The sequence below is a fragment of the Indicator indicator genome, chromosome 1 (assembly GCF_027791375.1).
Source record: "Indicator indicator isolate 239-I01 chromosome 1, UM_Iind_1.1, whole genome shotgun sequence".
Taxonomy (NCBI): Eukaryota; Metazoa; Chordata; class Aves; order Piciformes; family Indicatoridae; genus Indicator; species Indicator indicator.
The window spans coordinates 69,474,670-69,498,288 of NC_072010.1; the positions used below are offsets into that span (position 1 = coordinate 69,474,670).

At 38.7% G+C, this 23,619-nt stretch overlaps 1 protein-coding gene across 1 annotated transcript; it reads right to left on the reverse strand.

The window, feature by feature from the left end:
• Positions 1–920: 920 nt before the first annotated feature.
• IL18R1 (interleukin 18 receptor 1) lies at positions 921–16,950 on the reverse strand. Its single transcript, XM_054387295.1, has 10 exons — positions 16,905–16,950; positions 15,664–15,904; positions 11,217–11,394; positions 9,383–9,536; positions 8,821–8,883; positions 6,332–6,488; positions 6,022–6,155; positions 4,563–4,724; positions 2,959–3,117; positions 921–1,321 (listed from the first exon to the last, which is right to left on the reverse strand). Exons 1-10 carry the CDS (start codon positions 16,948–16,950, stop codon positions 921–923), a joined length of 1,695 nt encoding a protein of 564 aa, XP_054243270.1.
• Positions 16,951–23,619: the final 6,669 nt, after the last annotated feature.

Below are 23,619 nucleotides of genomic sequence, written 5' to 3' on the forward strand. Positions count from 1 at the left end.
ATCTTCTGCCAGGCAACTAATAATAAGGGAGGACTACCACAGTTTCGAATGGCATTACTAAGTTTGTTTTAAAAAATAATACAAAGCAGAAGTGTTTCAAAAGGTTAGGAGTATACATGCCAAAAATCTCATTTGCACACAAATCCCCTACATCCTTCAGCTGAAGGTAGCTCAGGGTATAATGCAGATAGCAGGGTCCATGAAAAAGAACAGTATTATCTCTGCCTCTCTCCCAGCCCCCTCTTCTACCTGCCAAAAAGAGCATTTACAGTATTCTCAGTGAAATAGGGGGATGTAAAAAGTCTTTACCATCACTCCAAATCACTCCCGCTTGGCTTGGCTAGACCACAAACAACTCAGTAGCTAATGTTGTTAACTCAAGCATGTCCGTCCTACTCTTCCTAACATCCCTTTTCTCTCTTTTCACTTGATTTTTCTTCTTGACATTGCCCAAAACCTGCATGCCGAGCTCTCTAGGGCTTGAGCCATTTGGGTGTATTCTCAAGAAGGATCCTTAGCAAATATCAAAACACAAAACCAAGAGCATCTAAATAACAAGTTTTTGCAAACATTGAAACATATATTGAGGAGCCTCACAATGTATACAAGTATAACTAATATTCTACACTATTGGAAAATGTGAAATCAAACTGTTTTTCATTGTGCTTCATGCCATGGGGTAAGTCCTAAGCAGAAGAAAATTTCTGTTCCTTTTGCAGATTGCTGAGGAAGCTATCTGGGATATAATTTATCACTGGGCTTAACATCATCTTAATCACTGTAACGATTTCTACATTCATCTCAGATCTCTGACTTGGCCTCAATAGAACGCTTTCTTCCCAAAGTAAGTGTGCATTTTGTGTTGTCTATTAGTTAGCCAAACACACAGTTTTCCACAGCATCTTTTATCTCCAGAATTGTTATACAGGTGCATCAAAGTCACAGCCCTCAGTCCATTGTTTAGCCCCTTCTGAGCCTAGGTCAAGGTTATTATAGTGCTCTTTGGTGTTTATTTTGGTAGGTTTGGCTGGCATCAGGTACCGAAGGTTCTTCCAAAATCTTGAATTCACAGAAAGAGAGTTATCCTTTTTCCACTTCACAACCCTCTTTGATGGTAAAAGAGAGAGTGATTCTGGAAAGAAACTGTAGTCACTTATAGGCTTGTATTCAATTAGTATGATCTTAGTTTTTCTTTCAACTAGAGCTTTATGCAGTCCACTCTCAAGTTCATATATGGCTCTGTCAGAAACGTAGTTTTGGCTCAGTATAATGATTAATCTTCGGCTTTTGTCAATGAATGAATGGATATCATCAACAACTGCTGCAAATTGAAGATAAATGTGTTGTTAAACTAAATTGAAAGGACAGGCACTGAACCGACTTAATCCTTTAACTATCATATATGTACCAAAAATCTTCTCTTTATAAAATGACAACTCATAAGCATCCTGTCCCTAAGAAGAGATAACATGCATTATAGATTAAGAATCTGCAAAAATGAGCTTAGGTATGGACAAAGCTTATTCTCTGGAGCAGACAAAAACTTCCATACAATCTCCAGCTGCCATAGGCTGTACAGCAGTGGTGACATGGCTGGAAGGTGAGAGCAAATTTCATTTTTACTCCATCCAGATATTTATTTGCTCTTTCATGATAGATACTATTGGAGTGGTTCCACAGCAAGTTATCAACATCAATCTCTCTCCAAATACACGGTAACCCTCAAGGTTACTCCTTCCTTTGTATCGCTGAGCAACCAAATCCATTGCCAGTAATCCAGGGCTGAGAAGACTAGCAAGTGATGACAGAATGAGTTCCAGGTGTATTTTAGGTCCTCAGCTTTTGTCATGACAAGTAATGAATGAAATCAAATGATGATGCCCTTCAAATACCTATGCCCCGAACTGAATTGTCGTGCACAACTTCCTGCAATTCCTTCAGCAACATGGAACAAGGTCTAGAAAGAGCACAGCTCTAGAGAGCATGCCTTGTAGGGAAAGGCAAAGCAAACTTTACGAACAGCCTAAAGAAGAGAAAACTAAGGGGAGAAGGAGGCTGACAAGGATATTACAACACACCAAATTCTTCTGCAAATAAAAGGAAACACACTGTAACAAGGAAATTTTGCAATATTGCAAGGAAATGAGCTAAAACTGGTGAAAGAATCAGACTGATCACTCCAAAAAGCTTTTTTCTAATACTTACAGAGAGAATAACTGGAAAAAACTGGCTTAGGGGAGCTGTGGCAACTCTCAGGTTAGAAAAAAAGGTCAGGAACGGATACAAGGAAACAAGATCCTGCCTTGTGAAGGAGGTTGACTGACCTTATTGTTCAATGTTTTGAACAATTAAATCTCATTCCTCAGCTTCGGACTAAATTGAATCATACATTATCTGTTTTTCCAAGCATTTGCAAAAGGCCATCTATCCATAGGCCATTTAGAGAAAAAATCATCCCATGTTCTCATTTCTATTTTGTTATCACACTGTTACATTCACAAAATGGTTTCAACCACCATAGTGAAGATAAAGTAAACATACAAGTTACCTGAGAATAACTCAGAGTACCAGAGACACAATCTGCTTTGTGCAGTAAATGTAAGTTCATTCATAGGTGACTGCTCACAGTAAAAGCAGAGCAAGATCACTGTGACTGTGGAACATCTGACATATTCTGTGTTTTCACTTTAACTTTCTCCATGCTAGCTTTTAAATCTGTTCATCTTGATTCTGGGTAGTCAAACGTGTATGTATGTGTAGGTACACATGAATTCATAAATAAATCTATAAAATATGTAAAATGTATGCATGCAAACTCAGCATGCACATGGTCTAGATTATATGAAAAATGTAGTATTTTAATGCACAACACATTTGATACAATTCCTTCTAATTACAGAATTCTAACTTTGTGTGAAGATGCACCTATTTAGTGACAAGAACACTCAAAATACTTACCTCCTCCAGGGCATATATCCCTCTCAAATATACATAATTTGTACCCAAAGTTTTCTTCTAATATCATGGGTAATATCTTCAAAGCAAATTCTCTCTCTTCTTCAGTAGAAGAAACACAGTCTTTCAGGTAAGATACAAATGCATCATACTCTTTTCCATCTGGAAAGAAATCACCAATTGCTTCCTTGTTGATAACCATTAGAAATACAATATCTGATCCACCATTCTGGTTTTCAAAGTTATTGTGTCAGTAACAAAGCACCTAGACACTCCTACTCTGTCCTTTGATACTTAGAACAGTCTTCAAACAAAACAAAAAAAAGAAAAACCCTGAATCAATTTAAATTTGATACAAAAAATTGTGATTGAATTTGACAATGGATTTTCACATTTACTTTACTCTGTATCAAAACTATCAGGTAGCTCTGTAGAATGAGTACTGGCTACAGAAAATAAAGCAATTTATTATTTTAATTATGAAAGTATACCATGTGTGCTCATGCTTTGGACAGCAAGTTACAAACACAAAATCAAAGACCAATCCAGAGGCCAGGTTTACTACAAAGAGTGATATCTAACTGAACTTCACCACAGAACAGCTAGCTGGGTTGATATAGTGGGGCACAAAGCATTGTGTCTTACACTGTACTCTTTTTTTCCCCTTTTCTGGATGCTTTACTACATGTGGTTAATAAGAGAGAACAAACTAAAGCACATGAAAACCTACATATACAAGAACTCCATGAGTAGGAAACCCATAGCCTAGTATCAGAAAATCAGGTCCCCAGGTTGACCTAGTCCAGGTTCTCAGAAATCCTCTCTGTAAGCCAGTGGTGCACACAGTGATAGCAAACATCAACAGATAGCTAAATAACAGTGCCTGGCATAAATGGCATCCACCCATTACTGGGAATACTCCAAGCAACGCAGTTTATTTAAGCTATATTCAAGCTGATTTAGCAACTAAGGAAGGCTAAAAGACTAGTTTTCCAATACGAATTTCAGAAAAATCATACCCAGGATTGGGTAACTGTCAGACTTGCTCCTTTGGCGAAGATCACAGCAATGCTGCTTGGTAAGATACTGGTAGCACGCTCTTCTGCTCTCCTTAAGTGCATTTCATGACATACCTGCAAACACTGCAATGGCCTCTACAGTCAAGGAAGTATTTTAACCTTCGCCTCACCAAGGAGTATCAAGTGATGTGAAAACAAATTTCTATTTGCCTGCCTGACAGCTCCAAGAGCGCTCATATTCTTTACAGATAGATCATTATAAACTTCTTCACTTCTGTCAGCTTTTGTGATGAAGAATATATCAGAAGAAAGCACATTCAAATAGCATCTAACCATGTCCCTTCTACTACCTGCTCCAGAGACAGCTTTTTCACTATGTTTATCTCCTGTTATTGCCTCAAGTGTGTAACAAACTCACTTTAGAACCTGACCAACAAGTTCTCTTTTATGTATTCTTTGTTATTTCTATTCACAAAACTCCTGGATTTATTTTGTCTCTTTCTCAAGGATGACTGTTTTATAGAACTGATCAGAAAGAATTTTTTAATCAATACACTTATTTCAATGTCGGTATTCACCAAGTCGTACCTCCAGCAGTGTCATCTCTTCTGCATACGTTCCTGTAAAATAGAACTAAGTCGATTCTAAACATCGCACAGAAAAATATCACAGCTACAGCAACACATGGAAACAGCACAGCAAGGACCATCGCAGTTGTAAATATGTGCACAGGCAGATCATGGGTCTTCCCTGTAAAAGAGAAACCAGGAAATTACAGCCTTAACAGAGAGTATTATATGGCAAGATTACTGTGTTCAATACTGATGGCATCATAAAATCACACCCAAAAAATCACACTGGTGATGTGAATTCTTTTCTGCTAATACTTGAAGCATATATGCATGTCATTTGTCCTGAGATGGAGAACTACAGAACATGGATTGCTCTAAAAACCAGTGAAACACATTCATGAACCCTTTACACATATAAATCACTATTAGTGGGACTAAGACTGAGACTACAAATCTTCATAGTTACACAGCATCCCAAACTGGAGGTCACTCACTTTTATGACCAGTTTTCTTCAGGTTCTTTCCTCCTATTCTCACCCCTCTCTCAATTCATTCATAACAGTACCCTTTAAGCTCTCCGTCAAGATTTTCTTTTTTCTTTCTACCTCTAGTCTCTTTCAGGTTTTCTGTTTGGTTGGGGTTTTTTTTGATCCCTTAGTTCCCTTATCTTTGTCTTTTTCGTTCCAAATATATATTTTCAACCCTTGAATCTCTGCAAAGTCTTCGTGAAGGTACTGTCAAGTCATGCTCGTTGTAGTCTATATTTCATATGCTTTATTACATGCATCATTGTTGGACTAGTCTAATTTCACATATTTTCTTTTAGCAAAACTTGTAAAGGTCTGAGAGAGATGGAAAATGAGAAAGGAATGCCCATTTGCTATGAATCTCCAGGCCATAATTGTGAAGCATGACTATAGAGTAGAGGTTAGTATTTTATAGCTAGAAGGATAGGGTCCCTGACAAGGGAGAAACCATTCTGGGGCAGGGCAGGGAGTGGAAATCAAGAAACCAACCAAAACCAAAACAATCAATGAAAACATCAGATTTTAATTTTAGGAAGAGCTGCTTAATAAACAATGCTATCCAAATAACAGACACTGGACTGCATGAAGCTTTGGGTAGTTACCCTCTGTCATCCCACTGATTTGATGATCAAGAGAGGACAAGGAATACTCTGTCATGTGATCTAACAAATTGCCACCCAAAGATTTGTCAGCCAGAGATGCGTCGAGAGCAGAGACTGAACTATAGTCTTCACATATCTGCTCTAGCAGATGTAGCAGCAAACCCTGCTCCCCTCTGCAGGAGGAATAACCACCCAGGGGATTGTTAGATCCAGCACTAGGGCCTTCAGAAGCAGACAGACGTATCTGGAGACATGTTGTGAAATAAGTATCCTGTTCTCAGGATTGAGGAGGTTGGCATGATTAAGAATTACATATGAGAAGTATGATTCATAGATTACACCATACCTTTCTTCAGTTTCACTATTTTTGTTTGTGTTTGTTCATCCATTTGAAACATGCAGGTAAAATTACGATTCATGTCCTCATCTGTCACTTTTTTAATCCGTAGCAACCTTGTGACATAGACCTTGTTTCCCAGCCTGCAACATGGAATGGTGTTAGCAACACTGTCTGTACAGAAACCTACAACTGGCTAAGAGGAAGATTTTGTGGAAAAGGCTCTAGAAGAGGCTAAAGTTTTACTGAATTTGCAGTTCCACAAAATGCAGGACATTATCACATAGAAACAAAAGTGTAGTATTTTGGGGAAACTTACTGTAATATTTTTGACTCTTCTTCACATATTGAAGGTTCCTTCTCAGGGATACCTGTGCATTTTTCTGGAAATGTTTGATTAATTAACCAGTAGAGGCTGGCATCTTCTTGCATACAATAACCCAAGAAACCTGTGCAGTTTAGTATCTCTTCTTTACCTAAACAAAGCACAACATGAGAAGATTTAGTCAGAAATAGCATTTATATTTACAGTGCAGTAAAACAGTTGTTTTCCAAGCAATGTGAACTGTGCTCCTTTCTGGACTTTTCAGCCCCTGCACAACATTTCACAGGTGTTCTACCTGCTCGGGTAGTGACTTTGGCAACCATGCACAGGTCTCTGTTATGCCCTGTTGCCAAATGACAGTCATCCACTGCTTTGTCTCAAATAAAATGTCACAGTCAGAAGAATTTAAATAGATGAGAGAATTTCAGGCTTTAGAGAACTAAAGGGAGTTGGAACGGATGATCTTTGTATGTCCCTTCCAACTCAAGACATTCCATGATTCTATGATCTAGACTGCATTCTGCAGGCAGAGAACAGGAGAGGATGACTCATCACCAGTGCCCCAGAAGAAGGTAAAAGTAAGTACCTGGTAAGGGGAATTACAACCAACTGATTACAATACCTAAACTATATACTCTGACTCAGTAAAATCAAAGACTGTTAGAGCCTCTGCGAAAGTCTCACAGAGGAAATTCCCATCCCAGCACTGCTTCTGGAATTCAGCATAATACCAAATATGTGAAGTCACTTAATCAGTCAGCTGCATCAGACAGCTTCAAAGCACTAAATAGAAGTGAGAGAGTCCAGTTAAAGAGTAGAACCCAGTTTCTCTATAGGGAACCAGTATACAGAATGCAGAAAGAGTAAAACTAAAAAGACAGCTGTACATTTGGGGGGGGGGGAGGGGGGAAGGGCAGAAGACTGCAGCTCAGGAGTGTGAGATTTGCTGATTCACAAGGCATTTTATTTTAAACATTGTCATGGGAAGCGTGACCTGAGCTTAGCTGCAACTTTTACACCACCATTTCTAGGCTATGCCAGCATCATTTCCAGGGAACACATCTAGAATGTTTTTTATTAAGCCACAGAAGACATGTTGTTCCGACCATCATGCACAGATGCTGTTCAGTAAGCAAGGTCTTCCTTGCTTCCTATAAAGGCACACATTATAAGCTGACTTTAAGATTTCTCAGTGTGGATGCTTCTAGTGGAGCTGTTTAAGAACCTTTAAAGCAGGATCCAGCTGAATATCTGTCCAATTTTGGAAATTCAAATCATAGTTGCACAGATGACGCATAAGCTTCTAGTATCATCTACCTCACAGCTGCAGCTTTTTCACCATACACAACAGCTATTTCAGGGAAATGTTATAGAACACCATCTAAAAAATGACATGTTTGAAAGACCATGGTCCTAGCTCATCCAAACTCCCCTTCAGTCTCCACCATGTCATGTGTCTCATCACTTAGCAGGTAGTTCAATGACCTTATCAAACAGTCTTGTCAAGGTAGATAAGGAATGGAAGACAGGGAGTTCATAATCACCTGATGCTGAATCCTGCTACCTTCTAAGGGGTGGGACAAGCATAGTAAGTAGGAAGTAAGAGTGTTCTGGGAGGCTGAGTGTATCATAGGATCGTGGCACAAACACTGGAAAAAGAACCTCCAAATTGGTATTTGTAGCATGAAATAAAATTAGCATCTGAAGGTCCTGGCTAAGCAAAGGAGTTAAATACAAATTTTGAGACCTGAAAAGGAAAGACTAAGTAATCAGATGGGAGATGCACTGTGCTAGAAGCACAGTTAAGGTCTTGGCTTTTAATAATGCAACTAATTCTTTGTAGCAGCAACAGACCTTCATGATCACTTTGCCAGGGCTGTCAGTTCTCACATTTCTCATTTCCCTGCAGAATAACATCCTCATCTGCATCAGGTACTAAAGTGGTTAATCATTACTGCTGTTCACTGGACATACCAGGTGTCCTTCACACACTACTCCATAGGGTTGCCTATCTACAAAGACGAGCCATAAGCAGATGGTTTTGGCAGTGTAGGTTAATGGTTGGACCCCTGTTATAGTTTCTGATCAAAATTATAAGCCAGAAATATGATAAAATATGAATATGATTTATTAAACATAAACAATTATTTTTCCAACCCCATGATCTAAAGGTCCTTTACAACCTGTGCAATTCTATGACTCTATGGTTCCATGGTTTATCACTGACACCACTTTTGTTTTCTGGTCATAGCAGTTTCCACTTCTGCATCTATAAAAGGGTACATTTAGTGTACTTGTATATCAGTCATGGAATACGCTATGTGAATCATAACCAAATGTGAGGATGGATCAGACCTTGAAGGATGAAATTCTTAGTTGATTACACATGACCAGGTAGAACAACAGAACAAACAACAGAACAAACAGAACAAAAGTATGCATATGCAGTAACTACCACAAAGATTTTTGCACTAATTTCATACCTATTTCTGTTTGAATTTCTTCATTGCGTCCAACTATCTCCAAAGTTGTAGCCTCTGGTGCATCTAAAATACAAAGTACTGCTATTGAAGTAAGAGTTTGCTCACATTCTACCACAGTAAAAATTACAGATTTGCTTTATTTCTACAACTAGTCATATACATTCCATTTATTTCAAAGAGCAATATCTGGGGCCTTGCATTACTGAGTAATTTAAAACACAGTATGCCCTGTTGGTATTTTTTCACATGCACATACACACAATGCACAGTTTACAATGGTTGGAAAGACTTTTCCCTAAAACTCTGACTAGGCTTTTATGACTTATTTAGAACAGCTAATTTTGAAAAAGTAAAACTAGGGAAAACCAAATTTTTCAAGTTTGGTGATATGTCATACAAGCTTCTGCTGCCGCTTTCTCAGTTTTGAAATTACTGTGAAATAGTTTAGATTAGCAGAGCTGATCTCTCTTGTATATACTTAGCAAATGAGAACTGTAGTTAAATTGTTACATAGTAAAGAGAACTAAAAAGCATGCTTCAAAATTTTAGAAAGCTTTCTTACCTTCTTTTACTATCAGCTTAATTGTATTTGTGCTGTAGTATGTCTTCCCTTCACGATGAATTAAAATTTTACAGGTATATATCCCTGAGTGCTCCACTGTTAAGGTTTTAAAATCCAGTTCCCGCTCTGTTTCATTTTTGTAGTTCTTACAGTCCTTCATAAATAGAGACAGAAAATATCATTCTATAACAAACATGCATTCAAAACTTTAAAGAAGTAAAAAAAAATTTTATACTGTCCCCATGACTTTGTCACTATCTCAGTTACATTTACCTGACCCAAAAGAGGTGCAAGACCAATTTTCAGTCATTGTCACTTAAATGCAATGTTTGAACAATTAAACCTTTAGAAGTTGAACCTGCTGCAATTATGAGCAATCATCTGAGTATGAAAATATTGTATTGAGAATTTAAATGCACTCATTTTTTTTTTTCTTCAGAATGATGGCTTGGGTTTGTATGTGTCACTTGCTTGTGGCCAAAAATTGTCTAGACTTCTGAGGAGTATTCAGGTTAAAGCGAAATGCCTCAACACTAGGGAAAGCGACCATCTCAGGGCACTCAAGCTTGTTTACTGTCCCTATGCCACAAAACAAATTCTGGTTTTGAGTTGAATCTCAGAATGGTCTGGGTTTGAAGGGACCTCCAAAGGTCATCTAGCCCAACCCCCTCTGCAATAAGCAGGGGCATCCTCAACCAGATCAGGTTGCCCAGGGTCATGTCAAGCTGAACCTTGAATATCTCCTTTTAATTAATCCTTTAAATTCTCCTGAATATATTGTTTTAATTCATAGCACATGCTAAATTCAATGTCTGGTGAAAATGTAGCAATATTTGTTTCTGGTCTGGGAAGAGAAATGGTCACTGCTGGAAATTGTCCAGCAAATGGGCATTTCCTCAATGCAAACACTTACTAACAGGCTACTACACAAAAAAGCATATATGACCTCCCCTGTTTTATCTCAAACAAGAAGGCATTGAAAACTTTCACAGAGTTAAACATCAAAGACTATTTAGATGCAAGGATAGGTGCATTATCTGTCTCACACAGTACTGGGTTTTACATTATGTTTATATAATTAGAATAACTATGAGAAATTTTGGGGTATGGTCCTTCACTAAGGACAACATATCCACTTACTGCCCTGCTCATCAATGGTCCTATCCTCCCAGGCCCTGAATGACAGTGGAGTGAAAAAGGTCTGTTACTCTAACCAGGACCCCTGAGAGGAAAAAGAGCACTGGTCAAGGCAATACATATCAACAGGGTATAAGGGATCTATTTGGAGTGCTTCATCCAGTAGATGAGCACAGCATCCAGTATTTACAGGTATTTTACAAAATTATCATCTATGCTCTTGCAAAAGCTAGACAGAAGACTTTGACTAAAATGAGCAGAACAGTATCTGTCACACGTTGTAAAAAGTGTTTAAAACCAGCAAAACTGAAATGTTCACAATTTTTTTTTTACAAGCACATGTCAACTGTAAAGCAAGTATCTTGGCACCTCATTTAGTTTCAGGATAATGTGTATATCAGCAAAGTAGTAGCTGGTTAAATCAGCAAACAGGCATGTGCATCAGATCTTTTACCACTCCAAAACACTAGTTTATTAATGACTTCTGATTGCAGGCACATTTTTCTAAAAGAGCAGAGAGCAGAGAAAAACTGTATCTGTCTAAAGGGGGTTGCTTATTTTTCCCCAAATAACCTGAGAAACTAAAGCTTTACGAGATTTGTAGATGCTTTTAAAATGTTTTTTGCAATTAATTTTTCCTGTAATCACGTTTTTCTTCTATAGCCAATGATTTGGGTGACACTGTTTCAGGAATTACCTTGTACCATGCTATGATGTCATTTTCATTGACAGACAAGTCACTGCATTTCAGCAAGTGGCCAGTTCCAGCATTTTTAATTTCTGTAGTTAAATGATTTTTGTTGAAACAGCTGCTTTTATTTCTTTCAAGTACACTTAAAGTCCACTTTTGAATTGTGAAATTTTGTTTTCCATTGCTATGAAAAAAAGAAATAACAAAATCAGGTTTAGGAACTTTTTAAAGGAACACATCTTAGGAAGTTACACAATAAAATACAAATAATTTCTTTAATGTATTGTTAGGCAAGAGTGACCTAGTTATTTGTATTCCTCTTTATTACATTTCCACTCCCAAATACGTGTAATTTCCCATATTAAGAGAGCTTACATAACTAAATATCCATCACAAAACATTTGACAATAAAATTGTAGTAGTGGAATATGACACTATATGCTGTATCAAGCAAGGATGCATCAGTCTATGGTATCATGTGTAATTACAAGGGAGCATGAGCATTTTAGGGCCTTGACCCAGCTAGTGGTTTTGCAGGTTTAATCTCCTAAGCATTGCTAAGGTTTAGAGGAATCACCGAAAAATGTATTTGTAAAATAGATAAAAAATAAGATGGACAACTCCATTATTGTTCACAAAGCAACATTATTCGTTGTTTGAAACCATGCAGATAGTCATGGATACTTTGGAAATATTTAAAAATTATGCAAGTCTCCTGAATTACTGAATCTCTTCTGGACTCAAACATGTTTGCAAAACAAGACATTTTGGAAAGGATTCACCTCTTTGTCTTTCAGTCTGCACTGATCATAGATCTATGATACCTCGCCTCCCCAGCTTGACTGGTAAAGACAGGAACTACACTTCTAAAGCAGATTATCATGTCCCATGCAGTATTGACAAAAAATCAGGAGAATATGCTCCAAAATTGCCTCTCTTGAATATCTAGAAACTAGCTGTTGTTCTTCAGGTATTTACTATGTTCTATCCGCTTATTTCTCTAAAGAATCAGATTATAGCTGTGAGTTATTTCACTGCTAGGTATGTCAAATATAAAAGAAGAATCATTCCTAAGAGAACAGAAACCAAGTCAAGAACTATTTTGTTGAGAAGAGCTAACGGTACAAAGCAGTTGAAATGGGAAAGTAAAGCCTTGCAAAATGTATCAGCTTGAGTACTGTTCTTGACTGGCATGTCTTTTAATGTAGAAGATTCAGAAAAACTATTAGGACAGGCTTGGTGGGGCTCTGAGCAACATGATCCAGCTAAAGATGTCCCTGCAGCTGTAGGGAGTTTGGACTAGATGACCTTTAATAGTCCCTTGCAACTCAATGCATTCTGATTAGATGATCATTTATATGATGAATTTACCCCAAGTTTTGAGTTGGTTTTGGTTTGTTTTCTCCCTGCCCCTTTTTAAGATCACCTGTTTAAGATCACTGGTTGTAGCCTTTTTTTCAGCCTTCACAGATTCTTCTTATTTTCCTTACTTACTTGATTTATTCTTTACTCACAATTGCAATTGACTAAATCAAAACATAGTGGTTTGGTTTCTCAATCAGTTAACTATGGTGTCTTAAACAAGAAAAAGCTTATCAATACTTTCCCATCAGAGATGGCCCCAGAAAGGCCTCTCTCTGTCCCTAACAATAAAGATACCTAAAATAATTTTAATTGTAGACATAAATATTAGTTCTGATTAATTCCACCAGTTCTGTGTGTCTCTTTAGGCAATTACAGATCTAATAATGAAATCCAAATGATTTTACTATCAAGATTCAGCAGACAGAAGAGAAGGATCAGTAAAGCCACATGTTCTCGACACTGTGACTCCACAGAGGCTTTCTTCTCTGATCATATTTAGTGAAATCACTTCAACAAATAGGAGTATTTCAGCTAAACTGGATGAAGATATTCTTCTACCTGGTGAGCCAAAATCTGGCAAGGAACAACTCCCTGGAAGGTAACAAAAACATTCCCATACCTATGCACTCTAAGATTAGTTTGGCTTACATAATTTTTTGTTGTCTGTTATATACATGATTTTCAACAACAACAAATATGCCTCAAATTGTATTGTTTAAGCTGCTTAGCATATGAACTGTTACATTTCTATTTGGGTTTCACTTGCCTGAGTCTTTACTGATAATTTCTTGGGAACAAAGCCATTTCTGGCTTAACAGCCTTTCAACTTCCCCCACCAAACACACCAAGTAGGAAAAACTGAAACTATCTTGGCTCAGGAAGTGAAAGCCCTTAGAAGATTTTTTTTTTTTTCAGGAACCTACAAATTCCCCTAGTTTCAAGGTCACTAATACAGAGCAACCAACCAACCTGCTTTTTTTTATGCATTCTATTTTTTCCTTTGATAACCACAGGATATAGGCTATGAGAAAAACACACAGATTAGAAATCCTGCCAGAGATGTGTGATAAGTTCTTCTGCTTACCACTGCCCCTACAAGTGTATATGAAACCTTTCATTTTCAAGAAGTGTTGCTGAAGTTGGACACACAAAGGCTTACAGATGATGTCTGTGAATTTAAATCCTAAGTCTACTATACTAACAAACACACATGAACACATAACACATACACAAACACACACCCTAGTTATCTGTGCTGTGTCTCAGAAGGACACTTCTACATTAACTGGAAAACTTCTGATTCTTAAATCAAATATATGTAGGTAATACACTACACATACATTGTTACAGCATTTTCACCTCTTGCTGCTTGCATATTGTTAGTTGTAACATGAGGGAAAAAATTCTAAATTTAGTTAGTTTGCAGAATCTGTTAATACGTGTTCTCTTACTTGTCTCAAAAATATTTGTCATTATGCTCACTAAAACTGCCCAAACAGTTACAAGCACATTATTTCCCATACAGCTTACAAATACTTATCTCTAAACAGGTGAAAATAAGAATGTTAAATAAAAATATACTTGGAGTGTCTGCTTTCAACCCTCCAAATTTTAATCTATTATAGATAGTTTGGACTGAAACTAATTCCATCCTAATTGCCATTGTCATTAAATACAAAACTAGTTCAGTAGTCCAAAATCACTCACGATTTTTCCCTATCTGCAGAGATTGATAAACTCTTTTATCTGAAGAAAACTGTATCTGTAAATAATCTTTTGTATTTGCAGAAATGTAACTCCTTTAACATGCTTGTCAATAGTGAGAACCATCATATAAACTAAGCCAAATATCCCATTTAGAATCCCATATTAATTGCCTTATTCCTATTGTTCCAGTGATAAGACCTGTGAAAAGTTCCTGCATTAGGAATTCTGATATGTGTTTTCACTCTGATCCTAACAAAATTAAGTATTTAGGGGAAAAAATAGAATTAAAGTTATTTCAATGGCTAAAATATGTTTTTAATGAAGAAACTTTCTCTTTTTCCAAAACAAAAATGTTTTCTTTGTAAACTGAGTTTTAAAATGTAGCAGTATAATAAAGTCCTAGAAAATGAAACAAACAAAAAAGACACAAAATTAAAACTTTGAATTCCTAATGAAGGCTAATCCAAAACTTTTTTTCTGAGTTTCTTGCTTAAGCAAATCAGCAAATCAAAACATTTCACAAAGGGTTCAGACATTTGTGCTTTCCAGTAAATACTTAACAAACTCCATCCTAACAGTTTTACTTAGTCTTTTTCTGTCGTCTCCTTCTATGTATAAGGCTGTTTCTCTCGTATGAAGCTTGCATAATTTTTTATATTAGTTTTATAGAGTTCTTGTAATTTACTGTATTTTTGCTGCTTCAGATTAATGATTGCTTCAATTTTAAATGCTGGGTTTCAGTTTTGATGCAAGTTACTCATCAGAACTCAACGCAGAAAACCTTTGATTTAGTCCTCTAGTCTTTCATGGTGATCTAATGGAGATTATAACCAAATAATTGAGGCAAACCCTTATTTATCCTTTTGACTCATGATGTTCTACAACAGTAAGAAACAAATCAATTATTTCACTTGTTCTTTCAATGTCTTCAAGCATGCAAGGGTTTACACAGAAACCAGAGTTAAGATATGTCACAGCTTGACAGGCTTCACAGCATAAGAGCCACTCAACACAGTAAGGAGGAGCAAGTCTGGTGGAAGAGACAAGCAAATGTTTCCTTTTACTTACCAGCGGACAGGGCAATTGCCTATCTCCCATTTTGCTTAGGTAACTAATCACAAAGCAGCAGAAACACTACCTGCCTTACCAAAGAGTTTACAGAACCTTTAAAAGGCTGAAACTGCTGATTGGTAATTGTAAATATCATAGGTCTGCTGCATGGTTACAGTGAAATGAAATGGAAAGGGACACCACAGTTAATGCAGTTCCCTGCACCTCCTTTGTAGAGATGCCACAAGCAATACAAAGCAAGACAAAGAAATTAGCTTCTTCACAGACAATTGCCAGGGCAAGAGGTTCACCCACCAGCTTCTGTACCCACCTGTGAATGGCAGAGTAATTCCCAGAGTCACTGAGTTCAGCTGGCCAAAACTCCAGCAAATTCCTTTGGGAAACAATTCTGTGTGTTTCCTTTATCAGTTGCTGCTTTCCAGCATTTTCTTTGTACCAGTTTATTGTGTATGCTTCTTCTTGAAAGTGTTCTTGCATTGACTCAAAATAACAAAGGAAAAAATATTCCCCTTCTAGTACATCAATGGAGGCACGAAGGGGACACAGCTTTTCTTGAGAAAATGAAGGGAAAAGATACATTAGGAAGACAGGTACTACTTTCAGAAAATTACATTAGTCTGACTTTAAAGTGATTTGCTGCACCATAGGTCTTTTATAAAGCAACTTTCTTTCAGCAGAGTGGTTTAGCAGTGTTTATTCATTCCAGTAATACCCACTGGAGACTCAGTTTTCCAAGTTTTTATTTTATTTCACCCATGGAAAACCAGCAGGAAAAGAAAGGTAATAAAAAAGACATTGCCCTAAGATTATTTCTTGTGGGTCCAACAGTATCAGAATCAAATGGGCACAAATAGAAGAATCTGACCTCAATTTACAGTAAAGCAGCTACCACAAATGGAAGAGGAAAGGAAAAATTATTTGCATATGGTTTGACTTGACAAGTATGGTTCATCCTTGGAACCGTTCAGCTGCCACAAAAATAGAGATCCTATGAATTAACATTTGCATTTTCTTCTCAAAACTAAGTTTCTTTAAAACTCTAGATATAGACTATGTGCATAAAATTTAGTCTCAAAGTCTGCTTTTCCAGTCAAATTTCCCAAATGTACCTTTGCATAGAGTAGTCATTAAAAATACAGAAAAAGGACCATGGTCTAGCATAACTAGTCAAGAATAAAATAAGCCTTCAGTTTCTGTTTCTCCTGAGGTTCTGAGAGACTTTTGCTGTGTACCAGCTATTGTGATCACACTGTTGACTGACAGAAAAATAAGCAGACTCATCCTCTTCCTAGTGGTGGCTCTTTATACAAACATGTCCCCATACAACATCATTGGGTGTCTTCAGGTAGCATCTTTACTCTTTTTATGACTTTTGTATTTTGGACCAAATTTTCTAAGTCTGGAACTGGGCTAAAATTGCCAAAACCTTTAAGATTTTGTTCCAAACTGCAAAGCACGAAACTTATCCCATTCTAAGCAACTATCAGAAAATGCCACATATTCAGCAGATGTTTTGATGGTTCTACTAGTGAAATGAAGATTTATACTTACCAGTGGCAGCTTCAATGACAAACATTAAAAAAAATATTAGAGACATTTTCTTGAGCTACTTCTCACTTCTCCAGAGGAATGAAACTGTTGTTCTTTCTTGTTCTGAAAGCCTAAGAAAAATAGATTTCCATTTCATCACAAGTGCAGAGAAACACATTACTTTGAACATGTCAGCAGTGTAACTATTGCCTGATACTGAAGAGGGTGTTCCAAATTCAATGTTATACAGTTTTATCACAACATGTATCAGAAAAGGTATCTAGATTTGTCTTGGTATGTTTATTTTAAATTCAGAAAGCAATTCCTTCTTCCATTTTCTTGTTAACTAGAGAAATTTTACATTTCTGATTAAACTGACATTCTCATAGAAGTGCTCAAACTTAGATGCCAAGCCAGCTGACTCCACAGGACAAGGCAGTGCTTTTTTCTTCCACAAAGAATATAAACTTTGCAAGACTGGATCTTGTAGAAACAGCTAGCAGCACCATCTCTTCCTTTCAATGAGAACAGCACAATGCTGATACATTGGACATATTTTAATAGCTAAGTTTGAGCCTGCTGGAAAAAGATGTGATCTACAGTTTTGTCTATATAACCAATAAGCATTAGCTGAGAATGCTAGCATTCCCACGGAGGAGGAGAAGAAGGAACAGCTCATACTCAACTGCTTCATATGTAGTCAACTGTGCTTTCAACAGCAATGGAAAACACCTCTAAATAATACCTATGTGGAGTACCTTCTCTGAGATTCCTCAGAACACCAGGTTAACTAACAACCAAAGGCAGAGCCAGTCCTTTGCTTACAAACCAGACAGATTAGGAGCATCATCAGCTCAGTTCAACATCTGCAACCAAGACAGACAGCATTGCTTAGTCACTGACCCAAACATGCATGGAAAAATGACACAAGCATGCAACATATTTCACAGAGAGCTGCCACCAGAAATCTTGTTAGCATTTCATTTGTTTGGGTTTATTACTTAAACCTTTTGTAGTTTCAGGAAACATACACTTACTGTTGTAAGATGCTGCCCTGAGATCTGAGATTTATAATTAGAAATTTCCCAGTATGTGAAGTAGCTGGAGGCAGGAGGCTACTACATTTCCAGCAATATTCCAGAACGACTTCAAGTACGTAGCTGCTCTCCCTCTCTGATTATTCTCTCTTGATCTTTACAAGTATGCTGTCATCCCACAAATCACTGAAAGGAGACAGAAGAAGTATTTCACATCCCTTTTTTTCAGACTGCCTGGTAGGCAGATCCAGATTTAGAAAGCATCTGTGGTGGGTCTTTCCAGACCAAGAATGGTGTTACGTGCAGTTACATGAGGAACTGGATAAATTTCCAACCATCCAGTACTCGTCTTTACCATAGTCGTCACATATTGCTTACCAGATCCAGAACGAGGTAGAGTGATGTAGTCAATCTGCCAGGCTTCACCATACTTGTACTTGGACCATCGGTCACTGTACCACCATCAGTCACCATACCACAAGGGCTTGATTCGCTTTGCCTGCTTAGTAGCAGCACAAATGTCACAGTCATGGATGACTTGCATGATACCATCCATGGAAATGTCAATGGATCTGTCATGAGCCCATTGTATCTCTGCCTTGACATCCTGATGAATCATGGGCCCACTGAGCTAAGAACAGCTCACCTCGATGTTTCCAGTCAAGATCAAGATCAGAGTGCGTGTCTACTTGAGAAACTCTTGCAGCTGGATCTGCCTGATAGTTGTGGTGTTGTTCCTCAGCAGCTTTGCTCTTAGGAATGTGAGCATCAATGTGTCTCACTTTCACTGGGATTCTCTCAATGCAAGCAGCAATGTCTTGCCACAGATCTGCAGCTCAAATAGGCTTTCCTTTTCTCTGCCATCCATTCTTTTTCCAGTCCTTTAGCCAACTCCACAAGGCATTGGCTACCACCCATGCGTTGGTGTAAAGAGATAAAGTTTTGGCTCTCTCTCACATTCAGCTACATCAAGAGCTAGTTGGACAGCTTTTACCACTGCAAATTGACTGGATTGTCCTTCTCCATCTTTTGTCTCTGCGACTCTGCATATTGGACTCCACACTGCAGACTTCCACCTTCGCTTGTTTTCAACAAGATGACACGAACCATCTGTGAACAAAGCATACCTCTTTTCATCATCAGAAAGATCACTGTAAGGAGGAGCTTCCTCAGCATGAGTTACTTTCTCCTCTGGAGGTTTTGGACAGCTTGTGCCTTCTGGCCAGTTTGTGATCACTTCCACCAGACCAGGTCTCTCAAGATTTCTCATTCGAGCTCTCTGTGTTATCAGAGCCATCCACTTAGACCAGGTAGCATCTGTTGCATGATGTGGTGAAGAACCTTTGCCTTTGAACATCCAATTCAAAACTGGCAATCTAGGAGCTAGAAGAAGTTGTGACTCAGTTCCAATCACTTCAGAAGCAGCTTTTACTCCTTCATAAGCAGCTAAAATCTCTTTCTATGTTGGAATGTAATTTGCCTCTGAGCCTCTGTAACCATGACCCCAGAAACCAAGAGGACGTCCTCGTGTCTCCCCTGGAGCTCTTTGCCATAAGCACCAGGTTGGACTGTTAGCTGTGTATAGAATGTTCTTAATGTCTGGACCAGCTCGGACAGGTCCCAAACCCATGGCATGGACTACTTCTCGCTTTATCTTGTCAAAGGCTGCTTGTTGCTCAGGACCCCACTGGAAACTGTTTCTCTTTTGAGTCACATCATAAAGAGGCTTCACAATCTGACCGTATTCAAGATTGTGCAGTCTCCAAAATCCCACTGTACCTAAGAAAAGTAGAGTTTCTTTCTTTTTGATGGGATTTGCCATGGTGGAGACTCTGTTTATCACATCCATTGGGATGTGACGGCGACCATCTTGCCACCGCACTCCCAGAAACTGGATTTCTCTGGCAGGTCCTTTCACCTTGTCTTGCTTTATAGTAAAACCAGCTTGCAAGAGAATGTCAATGATTTTGTTACCTTTCTCGAAGACTTCTTCAGCAATTTTACCCCAGACAATGATATTATCGACGAACGGAATGTGTTCTGGAGCTCCACCTTTCTCCAAAGCATCATGGATCACTGCATGGCAGATGCTTGAACTGCGGACCCACCCCTGTGGTAAAAGTTTAAAAGTATATTGGATCCCTCTCCAGTTAAAGGCAAACTGAGGCCTGCATTCCTCTGCTATGGGAATAGAGAAGAAAGCATTAGCAATGTCTATGGTAACATACCATTTGGCCTGCTTGGATTCCAGCTCATATTGGAGTTCCATCATGTCTGGCACAGCTGCACTCATGGGTGGAGTTACTTCATTCAAGGCACGGAAATCAACTGTCAGACGTCACTCTCCATTCTGCTTTCTCACAGGCCAGATTGGACTGTTGAAAGGTGAATGAGTTTTGCTGATGACCTTCTGACTCTCCAACTGACGAATCAAGTTTTGGATGGGCACCAGAGAGTCACGGTTGGTTCTGTATTGTCTGTGATGCACAGTTTGAGAAGCAACTGGCAACTTCACATCCTCTATCTCACGATGTCCCAGCACTGCAGATTCATCTTAAAGCTCAGGTCTAATAGATAACTTCAATTTTCCTCCATCAGTTTCCACAGTTGCTATTCCAAAAGCCCATTTGTAATCCTTAGGGTCTTTGAAACGCCCTTCTCTCAGAAAATCAGTTCCCAAAATACAAGGTGCATTAGGTCCTGTTACAATAGTATGTTTCTTCCACTGTTTCCCAGTTAAATTTATATCAACCTCTTTCTTAGACAACTCTTGAGATCCAGCAGTGACTCTCAGAATAGTTATAGGTTCTGCCCCTTGATAATTGGATGGTATTATGATGCACTGAGCTCCTGTGTTACCAAGGCCCTGCACTTCTGAAATTTTGAAGTGCCAGGCCATTGAATGTACACATCCCAATAGATTCTGTTATCTCCACTATCCCTTACCTCCCCCTAGCAGAAGGTAGGGCACCCCTAATTATGGGAATTACATCCACATGTACAGCTGGCACAACGTCTGGTGCCAGAATTAGAATCACTGTTGGAGTTATTAGAGTTGTTCTGGGAAGCCGAGGAAGTGACAGCTACCCTCCTGGTATTGTTACCTCGGGCTCTGCCACCCTGCAGCTCCTGTAATCTCCTGAAAAGGTCAGAAGTTGGTTGACCATCCCATCTGTTCATGTTCTCACCAAACTGATCACGTAGAGTTATCCAGATACTCCCATGTGATTGCCTCTGTTGTCTGTTTTGGTTTGACCTTTTTGAAATGGCCTCCTCCTTCGCCAATTGGGATATGGAGGTTTTAAGTTCCTCCTTCAGCTCTTTCTTGCAATTCTTTATCTCTCCATACAGAGTTTCAATGGCTAAAACCAAAGAAACACATGTGAGACTATCCTCCAATTGCCTCATTTGGTCAGTGAAATGGCCAACAGTAGGAGACACTCCACCATAATTTCTTGCCACAAGTCTGCTTGCCAGCATGGTAGCGTAATTAGGAGGAGCAAGCTTAATGAGCTTTTTGGCAAGGCCTGTTCCCACAGGAATTTCATCAGGATTCAGTGTATTATGATCTCTATACATTACTTCTCTCACAGCAAATTCTCTCAAATGCTTAATTCCCTCATCCATCATGTTCCAAGGCTTATGTTTCCATAGAAGGTCATCTCTGGAAGGGTACCTCATAAGGACTGCCTGTAGGAGGCGTGGCCACAGAAAAACCTTACCAAGGCACCTGCCTATGCCTGTCTATTTCTGTATCTTTTGAGAGAGTTCCAAGGTGGGATGCTGACTTGTCACTTACCACAAAAGCAGGAGTTCCCATGTAACATCTCCCTAACCAGTTCAGGATTGGCTCAGTATCTCCTCTAATGTAATCTTTCCTTACATGCCTGATTTCCTGTCTGGGTGCATTAGCTGACTATATGTCATCCTTATCATCATCATCATCTCCCTCTTCTTCTTGAACCTGCTGTCCCCATGCTCCTACTGCAAGCCTCCGTGCAATTTCCTTAAGTTCAGAGGCACCTCCAATAGTTCCTAATTTACCAAGACTCATATCCTGTCCTACATCTTCACCATCCATGGGTGGCCTCATGAAATCAGCCAGATTTTTAAGGCTAACCTTTTCTTCCTTATCAGAAGCATCTTTTTTAACAGAGGGTCCCTGAACAGCAGATTCTGACCTCCTTCTGAACCTCCTTCTGCACCTCCTTCTGCAGGTCCCTTGTGTTTCCTAGTCAAAGCAGCAATTCACTGGTTTCACTTTTAAATTCACAGCAGGATAGGCAGAAGCAGATGGATTTTGCACAGAAATGGCAGGTGTTCTTTGGGACCCTGTAGCTGCTGCTGCTTCCACGGCGGAGGAGACTGTGCCTTGTTAACAGCCACTGACTGTGTAGTCACCATTGCCATCTTAGGTCCTGGAAGAGTTCCCGCAGCTGCTCTGGGCTGTGTCTGCTCCTCTGCTGGCATAGTGGTAGAGATTCCGCTTTTACCATTTAAAGCAGCTGTCCCATTAGCTCTTGCCTGTCTGCACTTGATTGTGACCTCCTCCACGCTATAATCAGATTCTGTATCTGCCTCGGTGTTCGTCTGAGTCCTCTTGTGCCTTCTTCTATGTCTAAAGCAAGCAGCTCCATGCATCTCTCAGTACAGTGCCACCAGCAGACATACCATTACAAACAGCAGATTCAAGCATAGCAAATAGATCATTTTGGAGTCCCATTTGCTCACATAATTCTCTGTAATAGGAATGGTGAATTCACATCTTTCTGCTGGCAGATTTACAGTCGAGTTACCATAATTTCCTACTCCAATAAAACTAAGACAGTAATCACCAAATCTCTTCAACTTGTATTTAAACCAAAGAAATAACTTACATGCTACAGATCTTCCAATCTTATCTATCATAGCCGAAACAGCCCATTTATAAATTATTATAGTCAGAACAGAATATATCAAATGCCATAAAATCCAAAGCATCTTCATTTTGCTTCCTAATCACACAATTGCCCCAAGTTGGAAAGGAGCCAATTTATTTATTGTGATGTGGTGGGTTGAAAGCTCCTCCCCACATTAACAACACCAGACTAGCTCAGCCTGGAAGCAAATGAGGCTGTATTTTACAAGCAAAAACTACAATCTACAATGAAATATAACGAATATGTACAAATATACACTATTTACAATATTTACAAATATGTACAATTAACAGAAACAGCACAAAACCCCCTACCCCCACCCTGAAAGAAGACCAGGAGACTGGTTCCCTGCCTCTTACCCTCTTCCCCCCCACGTTTTTTGTCCAGAAGAAAGAGAGAAGAGAAGCAGAGATATTGTTATAACTTAGCCAAGGTCAGTTTGCAGGTGTGTTATCTCTGAAGCAAAGCCAGAAGAGAAGAGCAGAAACACCCATGCTAGAATGCTGCAGACACAACACTGAATTTTTATTTTGAGAACTGAATCTTAAAGGTTTCTATCTCTCCAATGGACATGTTTAGAATAATCATCATTTTTCCTTCTTACATCCAGTTGTGATTTATTTACAGTCTTTTACTTTTCTGCTCAAAGTCTGTGAAAAGTAAATTAAAGGCATAGCCTTAAAATCACCACAGCATCTAAAGGAAGTTGGACGCTAAGTACTGCAACAAGCATCTTTAATAAGCCATATAGTAAACTGATCAGACCTGGTTTCAGTTCCA

Coding starts and splice junctions, on each gene's coding strand:
- IL18R1 (XM_054387295.1), bottom strand. CDS start 16,950: ATGTCTCTAATATTTTTTTTAATGTTTGTCATTGAAGCTGCCACTG. Junction 9,537..11,216: donor ACATCATAGCATGGTACAAG/GTAATTCCTGAA, acceptor CTATTTATGAAG/GACTGTAAGAACTACAAAAA. Junction 6,156..6,331: donor GAAGAGTCAAAAATATTACA/GTAAGTTTCCCC, acceptor TCCATGTTGCAG/GCTGGGAAACAAGGTCTATG.